General features: G+C 38.9%; 1 protein-coding gene across 1 annotated transcript in view; it reads left to right on the forward strand.

The window, feature by feature from the left end:
• Positions 1–5,446, forward strand: part of ITGA8 (integrin, alpha 8) — a gene marked incomplete at its 5' end in the record, with an annotated part of 67,055 nt that extends 61,609 nt beyond the window's left edge. Inside the window, 2 exons of the mRNA XM_009072519.1 lie at positions 3,388–3,510; positions 4,681–5,446. Of these exons, the coding sequence (XP_009070767.1) occupies positions 3,388–3,510; positions 4,681–4,767 (210 nt within the window). The remainder of the gene's footprint in view (positions 1–3,387; positions 3,511–4,680) is intronic.
• Between the last annotated feature and the right edge of the window lie 2,990 nt (positions 5,447–8,436).

The following is an 8,436-nucleotide window of genomic DNA, read 5'->3' on the forward strand; positions in this document are numbered from 1 at the left end:
CTGGATTGACCCAACCTAATGTTGAACAGTGAACTGGTGCACATTAATGAAGAGTCTAGTTACTGTGCTCCTGTGCAATCAGCAGGCAGCCCCATGAGTTAAGCAGCAGCTTACTTCAGTCCTGTCTGAGAGCACCTGTGGTGCTAAAGTGAGTATCTTAGGTTGGGTTAAAGTGGACATGATGCCTAAGGAGACAGATGTGGTTCAGTCAAATATTATCTGAAGAAATCTATAAAAAAATCCCTCCTACAGAAGTACTTGCCCACTCTGATAATTTCCAAACTTTGTCTGTATGATTTCAGTAGACTGTCCATCTACCAAGCCATCCATACCTGGCCAGCAGCTGGTCAGAGTCTGGTTTGCTGATGTTCTAGTCTGCCCCAAAGCAGCAATGCTGGCTCCCATTTCCTGTTGCATTTACCTCAGTCACATTATGCCACCTAGGAATTTGGCTGAAGCTATCAGGACCAAAAAATGGCAAAATAAAACCTATGCAAGCAAATGGGTCTTCCCTCAGGTTTGATCTTACTGTAAAATGGAGTCAGTAATTTTTGAGAGGACAGAAAGCACTGCTTGGGTTTGCTTCTTGCTGTTGTTTTACAAATATTTGTTAAGACAGTTTTATTAAGTAGTCCGTCACTTTAGTTCTCATGCTCAGGCAAGTGATAGTGTTAAGAACAGAAACTGTAATGAAACTCAAACCTTACATAATTAAGGCATGTAATCTGTATGTTGATGGTGTCAGGTCCTTTCCAAACAATAATTAAAATTTGTAACTTCCTGCATGTAGTAACTCAAAGTTTCCCAACAAAGGAAGTGCACAGTGTGGATGAATTGGTTTTTTTTAATCAATCTGGTTTTGGTGTCTTGGAGCCCATTAATTTTTGTCAACACCTCCCAACTCTTGTGCTATATGTGCTCAGCTCTTCAAAGCCTGCCTCAAGGCAGCATTCACAAGGATTTTCAAACAGTAGAAGAGAGATGCTTTCTTCCCTGGACAGCTGAGCTCACACTTTCTACAGGCTTCATGCAGCCCATTTTAACTGCATCCCTTCTCTTCTCCCTGGCCAGTTAACCTTTTACTTGCATTCATCTTTTTCCTTAACTGGCTTTTCTCTGGGAGGAATCTCTGCAGACAGTTCAGATGACCTTTTTCTCATTTTCTCTGCCCTTGCATTTTAATGCCACTCTAAGACACAAGCAGGGCTATTCAAGAACATTTTGTCCTTACTAAATGAGTGCTGCTCTTGCTGAATCTAATGATGCAGAGAGTCTGTGAAGTTCTGCAGTGGTTAAGAAGCAATCCAAAGAGGAGGCTGGGGAAGGAAATGGTATTCCTGCAGTGGCATAGTTGATCATTTGATCATGCCAGCAGGATATCTGTTGGGACACAGGGGATTTTATGGGTTGTTCTACTAATTCTGTTTGCCTTGAAATTATTCTTCTTCCTTTAATTAGATAATGTATTTATTCTTTGTATATGCTATCTTTTTGAAATATTTCAGAGTAATAACTATTTACAGCTGCTACAGAGACATGTATTACCTGAATACATTTGTTAGATCAACTATGTTGTGGCCAGCATTGCAAGCACTTCATCTTCAGGGTACAGGCCAATGTTAAAGTGCTAACATCAGAAGGACTGCTCAGTGCCTTGGAATTTTCTGTGTAACCCTCAGTGTAAGCTTTGGTAGAAGGCAAGTGGTATTCTACGTAGAAAGTTTGTCCCTAATTTCTGTTTCCCATGGCAATGTGAGCATCAGTAGAACTCACAAGACTGTCATCACTGTATGTGTTGTATCGGAGTAGGGAGCAGTTAGCTGCACAAATGAAATAAGTGGAAAGGACTATTCCAAAGTGTCTTCCAATTAAGCATGGGAAAGAATGTTGATCACAAGAAAGAGTGAGAGAGGAAAGGGCTGGATGTTGCAGAAAGGCTCAAATTTGCCATCTTCAAGAACAGAAGTGAGAGGCATAGGAATAGAACCACTTTTGAGCGGAACTAGAGAGTTGTGTCCATTCTTCAAACTTAGGCTGCTGTTCCATAAATGAACAAATTGGAAATTAATGCTGTGTTAAATTTCAGGTGCATCAACCACTAAATTGTGGGGGGAAAAGAAAGTAGAAAGAGAATTTTCAATGAGTGCAGCTCAAGGACTGGAAAATAGTCAAGAAACTTATTAAGAAGAGTAGATTTCCTAGCTGTACATTGAGCATCTCAGAGAAAGATCATTTGAGAGCTTGTGTAATCACTTGCTTTGCAAACTGATTACATCATGTCATAAAGAAAATAACTTCCATCTGTCACATACTTATCCTGTTTAAGGGAGACTAGGAGCAGAGGAGAGAAGTCTGACGAAACCCCAGAGAGAAATAACTTCCTAGACTAATAACAAAGAGAAAAGTTTGAGAAAATAAACTGGGACTGAAAGGATATAATTGTGGCTGAAGAGCTAAGGAAAGCTCAAACTCATTCCTTCCCACTTGGGAGCAGCGGGGACAGAGCAAATATTCAATGAGATTGACGAGGAGCTTTCCATAAGGAGTCTTGAGAGCACAGAATAAACTTGGTGCAAGTTATGGAAGGGAGAGTGAGCAGGAGAGTGTCGATGGCCCCAGAAGGAGAAATACAGAAAGATTATTATTACTCTTTGTCCACATGAAGGTCTAAAGAGAGAAGTTTGCCAAGTCAATTAAAACCTTTGATAACTCATGTTAACACCTGCTGCTTTCTAGAGCCTCAGACAATGAGAGCATATTTCATGCTTATTTCCTGTTTAGGTAATAGTCTGCGTGCTTAACTTCTTACAAGGAGCATAACATTATCCTGTGCTTTATCACAAGGACAACACACACTGCTTGAGTTTCATTTTTGGATTGCTTAGCTGAAATGCAAATAATCAGAAAAAAATGTATACTGGTCTGTCAGCAGAAATTAAAGCATGAAAAATGTAGCTGGTATCTACTGTGGTTCAAATGAAGAGTTTGGGCTGAAGTCAACCATTGTTTCAGTGTAATACAGTGTAAGTCAGTTATACTGGCCTCGGCTGTACCAGCATCTGTGTGAGTAGAACTTTGCTCCTTGAATCTGGATGAAGAATTTGCACAGAAGGAATTTTTTTTGCTATTCTGTATTAAGGGAAAATTGTTCATATGTCTTATACAATAAGACTTCTGCATATGTGTGAATTCTGTTTCTAGTAATTATCATGAACAAGCAGAAAGGGACTTACCGTAAATGAAGCCAACATGAGAGAATTTCAGGCAGTGTGTATTTCTAATCTGCAAAGTGCTGTTGAAGTGAATGCTTCTAACTTCTGTATTCTACTGTCTGATTTTCTTTACTTGCTTCATTTTTGTTCATTCAATGTATTCTTTTCATTTCAGATCAGAACATCTGTCATTTGGTCCACCCCAAATGTCTCCTTTGAAATCCCTTTATGGGTTATAATACTAGCCATACTTCTTGGACTACTAGTATTAGCTCTGCTGACCTTAGCTTTATGGAAGGTATGTTGCATTATGACTGTTGTAGTTGTAGCTTTAAAAAAAAAAACTTGAAAGATACTGGAAGATACTAACAGATAAGAAAAAGAGAGGCAGGAATTTTGTGATCTTTAACAGTTTGGAGCAAAAGCAACAATACAGATGTGTGTTTTGTTTGGCATTTCAGACATGCAAGTGTCACTGACCTTTATGGAGGGAACTTGTTTTCAAAGTCCTCCTTTATTATTAAAGTCTGGTTATAAATGGGCATACAAAGTTTGGCTCTGTTTCCCAAGACCTATAGTCCTCTTTTTCAGGATGTTTAGGTTCAAAAAGAAGTTACTCTAACTTTGTTTTCTCTGAATACTTCAGGAATGTCCAGTTTTTGTCAGCATAAAACAACACTGGGAATTAATTTTTAGAAGATTTCCTTTTATATTCGTATATCATAACTTTTGTTTTTAAAGTTTTCTATTTCTGTGTTGGTTGTTACACTCCCTTCACAAGTTTTAAGACAAGTTACTGGAAACTGCTGTATTACAGGGAGCCAATGTAGCTTTTGGCTATCCTCTCAGTTGACATTTAAAATAAGATTAAAATAATTCCTTGAGTTAGGATATGACTCATCTGTCTTTAGCTGCCTGCAGTTTATGGTTAGGTGTGCACCCTATGCTAACTTACTGGATTCACCTAGTCAGGTAACAATAGCAGCAAAAAAACTATGTTTAAAACATGCAAGGTTGAGAAGAATTACCTTTTGATTGTACCTTCCTTTGACCTCTTGTGATTTTCAACCTTTGAACTAAAAGGTCAAAACTTTTAGGAAGTTGAAGTTGGGTGAGAGGAATTTCATCTTTAATGATCTTTAGTCTAGGTCACAACACTGTCCTGTGCGTGTTTCCCAACACATATTCCACCTCTGTTATTATTGCTGCTTGTCAATCTAAATATCTTTTCTGAATGAGCATCTTGCTGAACTGAAATTAGCAGTTTTCTCATTAGTGTCAGTCCATATCAGCACTCTAAAACTTTAATTTTTCATAGAGAATGATTTCGAGAGAAATAAAATATCTTCACAGTCCCTCAGCCTGCCATAGATTGTGTCTGACCTTTCAGGTTGACTGAGTGAAGAATCAAACTGCAGCTGAGCCTTCCTACCATGACACCTTTGTTTCTGTTGATTGTTTTCTGCAGTGTGGCTTCTTTGACAGAGCTAGACCTCCTCAAGATGACATGGCTGACAGGCAACAGCTGACAAATAACAAGACTACTGATGCATAAAGGAAGAGAGTGACAGTTCAAGTCAGAATCCTGCCTGAGACTAGAAACACGATGAGGATTAAATGAAGGATTCCTTCCACAAGTCTTCCTTTGTACCTGCAAGTGACATGGTGTTGTAATCTGATCTATGCAATATTCTGAGAACATACCACAACAGCCATCCTTGCCAAAGCAAGCAGCTTTATCACTGCCTTACAAACATATTCACCACTGAACAGAATGTTTATCCCATATTCCAGTCAGCTGATGTTTCAGCAGATGCTTTTGAACACGTGTGGTATACTGAGATGCTTCCAGAACAAACCCAGATCTCTCAAGGAGAGAATGCCTGTGTTGCTGTATTGTCTAGAAGATGGACCAGGACAAACCTTCTGAATGCTACTGTATCATGCATATTACCTTTGAAACCTCCCTAAGAATAAGAACTTTTATGAAATTATGGCTCAGGGAGACAAGCAATATATCAGTACTGTGAAAGTACTTCTGAAAAACAAAGGTAGTCTATAAAGAACTTTATAGATGGGGCACAATTATTTATTTTTCCACCTTTTTGGAATAAGTATCTGATATAGTAATCAACATAGATTTTGACAGAAGAAAGTTAAAAAAAAATCATTTACTTACTTTGCATGTAAATAGAAAAGTAAACCCATTGTACACATAGAACACAACTTTCTTGGCTACAAGGTGTTTTGCAAAGCAGAAGATTTATACAACACTTTACAAGATGAGTTCTCTTTCAGCCCAGAGCTGGCAGTATCCCACCCAGATAACTAAATCCATGCACAGTATAGAACAGGAGATGAGTTACTCTCTCCTTGCCTTGCTGATGGCTGACGACCATATCCTGTGTCAGCTGTACAGCTATTTCTGAAACACCATTTTAAATTATCACAGCCACACTGGTGATATTGGGAAGGCTTGGGGCTGGGGGAAATTTTCTTGCCCATTGCCCTGTTACTTTGTTGAAGTTGCCTCTTAAAACAGAACGGCTACTGCCATACCTGTTCACCTAAGGAATCTTTGCTGGTTTCTATTTTACAGTGTAAAAGCTGGCAGCATCTTTAAAGTGTTGATTTCAGCAAACTTTAGGGCTTAATATAATTATTTTTTAAGCAAAGTCTTGCAGGAAAGGTGGGCAGGATTTGTATTTATGCAGAAAAATAGGATGCCAGCCAGCCAAGCATGAGCTAAAAGAAGGAAAGATATTTTGAGGTAAGGAGTAAAAATATACACTTAGGATATTTTGGAGGGGGGGCAGCCAAGGTGGGGATTCTGAAGAAGAGATTCTTTCTCTTCTATCAGCAAATGGTCCTTATCTCAGCAGGAGCTCTAATTTCTGGTCTTTGCAAATCTGTACCTGAAAGCTTGAGATTTCCAATAAGGCCTGTGAGTGTGAAACTAGCTATATTGTGTAAACTTAGGAGGAATTGTTCATTTCCTGAAACGTACACCATAACTGCCTTCTCCTGAGCTCCTTTTCTTTCCAGTCCATCTCAGCTTCTCCATTGGCAAATGGCCTCATCCATTATGCCACTTCCTGGCTCCTTTTAGACAACTGCTCTTCTGCTTCCTAATACTTCAGGACAGGACTAGCCATGAGACATTGTCACTTCTGTCAGTCTGACAGGAGATTTTACAGCCTTACCATTTCTTGCACACAGACTGACCTGTGATATCCAAGCAGGAGCTAGGACACATGAGCAGTTGTGTGTTAGGAAACCTGTGTAAATTTGCAAGACCTTTATGGAGTCTTTAGCTTATCAGATGGAGTTTGCTCATGAAACTTTATGAGAGAAGGAGACACATGCCTCTGAAAATGGAGGTGAAGCATCTCTGTGCTTCACACAAGCAAGAAATTCTGTTTTCTAAGGATGGGGAGCTCTGACCACAGTCCCCCAGAAAAGCATTAACTGACACCTTCCCCCAAATGGGTTTGAGCTGACTTTGTAGATTAAAGCAATCAGCTGATAAATACCCTCACGAAGTAAGCCTGTACTATATTTGCACACTCCTGTATCCCATACATTCGAGGCAAAATCATTCTTCCATGAAAAAGACAGTGAGCTTCTAGGTTTTGTAAATATTGAATTGTTGTGTGTAGCAGCTTCTGAAATAAGATCAGCTGGCTCATGGCAGTCAAGTCATCTGCACAACTCTTACTCTGATGAAATAGCACCATAAGGAGATACTGAACATAGGACTTTTGTATGTGCAATACTTTATATTACTTATATACCTGAAGCATGTTTACACTGGCATTTGTGGTTGTTTTTTAAACTTTTGAATATACTGATAATGATTACAATAAAGAAAAAAAAAAGAATGGGAAAAAATTAAAACAAACACATCTCTGTTTAGTATTTGTTGCAATGTGTTTTCAATCCTACATTGCTCTGAGGATGGGGCTAGGTGACCTAATAAGTTCTTTGCAGTTGTAACATCTATAGTTCACTTTTGAGCAATTACTCTCCATTTTAATGATGGGCAAAACATGTTCAGATACTAAATTTAAACCAAAAAGAACTTCAGTGACTGCTGGGCCTGGCTGGAATCCATTGGCTGCAGCTGTGTAATGTCACTGGAAACCAAATTAGAAGCACATGATCTGACAAACAGTTACTTTGAGCAATACTTTGTTTTATATTTCTACATCCTTGTAGATTAAACTTCCCCCATGGAAATGTCTGGAGTCGTGTGCTGTCAAGGACTGTAGTCTTTATTCCCAGCATTTGTGGATAGCTTTGGCTGCAAATTGCAAACAGCTTTGTGAAGATTTCTGGGTTTCAGTGCTTGCCAAGAGTGTTTATTCCCAGGGGAGATTGCATCCTGGATGTGGACACTAGCAGGCAGTTGACATAATCTTTCCCCCCAGTATATTAGTAATGTGCTGCATGATAACCTCTGCCACATCCCTACATGACTGAACTTTTGTTTCAGTGATGTCAGCCTTGTAATGAGTTACTAAATGCAGCTTTCTGTAAAAGTAATTCAGCTCTACACTTCCCAATGTATGTGGCAAGCTGCTAATTGCTGAGAACACTGGAGTAGTCCAGAGAGCAGAAAAACCAGAAGGTTACTTTTTAAAGTCTTTTAAAGCTGTTTATTGCTATGACCACCACAGCAGTCTAGTAAACAGAGAGACATTCATCTTTTATTTCACATGCTTCTTGCTGAGTTTGAGAAAGGCTATCCAGTTATTTAACTATGCACAGACTGTATCAAGTGTCAAGTGACGTTTTCTGTTTCAAGAAAATCTCAGAACTTACACAACAGGGAACAGTATATTTGAATATGTTTTCACTTACGGATTTAATCTTTAAAGGTACTTAGCAAATACAATTTTCATTCAACCACCAGGTTAATTTCTTCTTGTCACCATTCTGTAACTCATTTACAGTTTTTCTATCTTTTCCTGACAGCTTTTAGTTTTCCCACATTAGACATCTCTTGAAAATGGCACTGATATCCTCTGCCTTTTAGCTGTGAGTTTTTCATCCATTAGCAAGAAGGATCTTCTGGTAGGCATGGCATACATTAACTAAAAAGCCTTTTGGGAACCAACAAAACACCTAGAGAGACACAAGGGAAAGAAAGCCTCAACCAGCCATGGCCTATGGTATTCCACTTCATTGTAGCAAGCTTTTTTTTAATGAAATACCATCTGAC

The sequence above is a fragment of the Acanthisitta chloris genome, unplaced genomic scaffold (assembly GCF_000695815.1).
Source record: "Acanthisitta chloris isolate BGI_N310 unplaced genomic scaffold, ASM69581v1 scaffold5010, whole genome shotgun sequence".
In the NCBI taxonomy this organism is placed as follows: Eukaryota; Metazoa; Chordata; class Aves; order Passeriformes; family Acanthisittidae; genus Acanthisitta; species Acanthisitta chloris.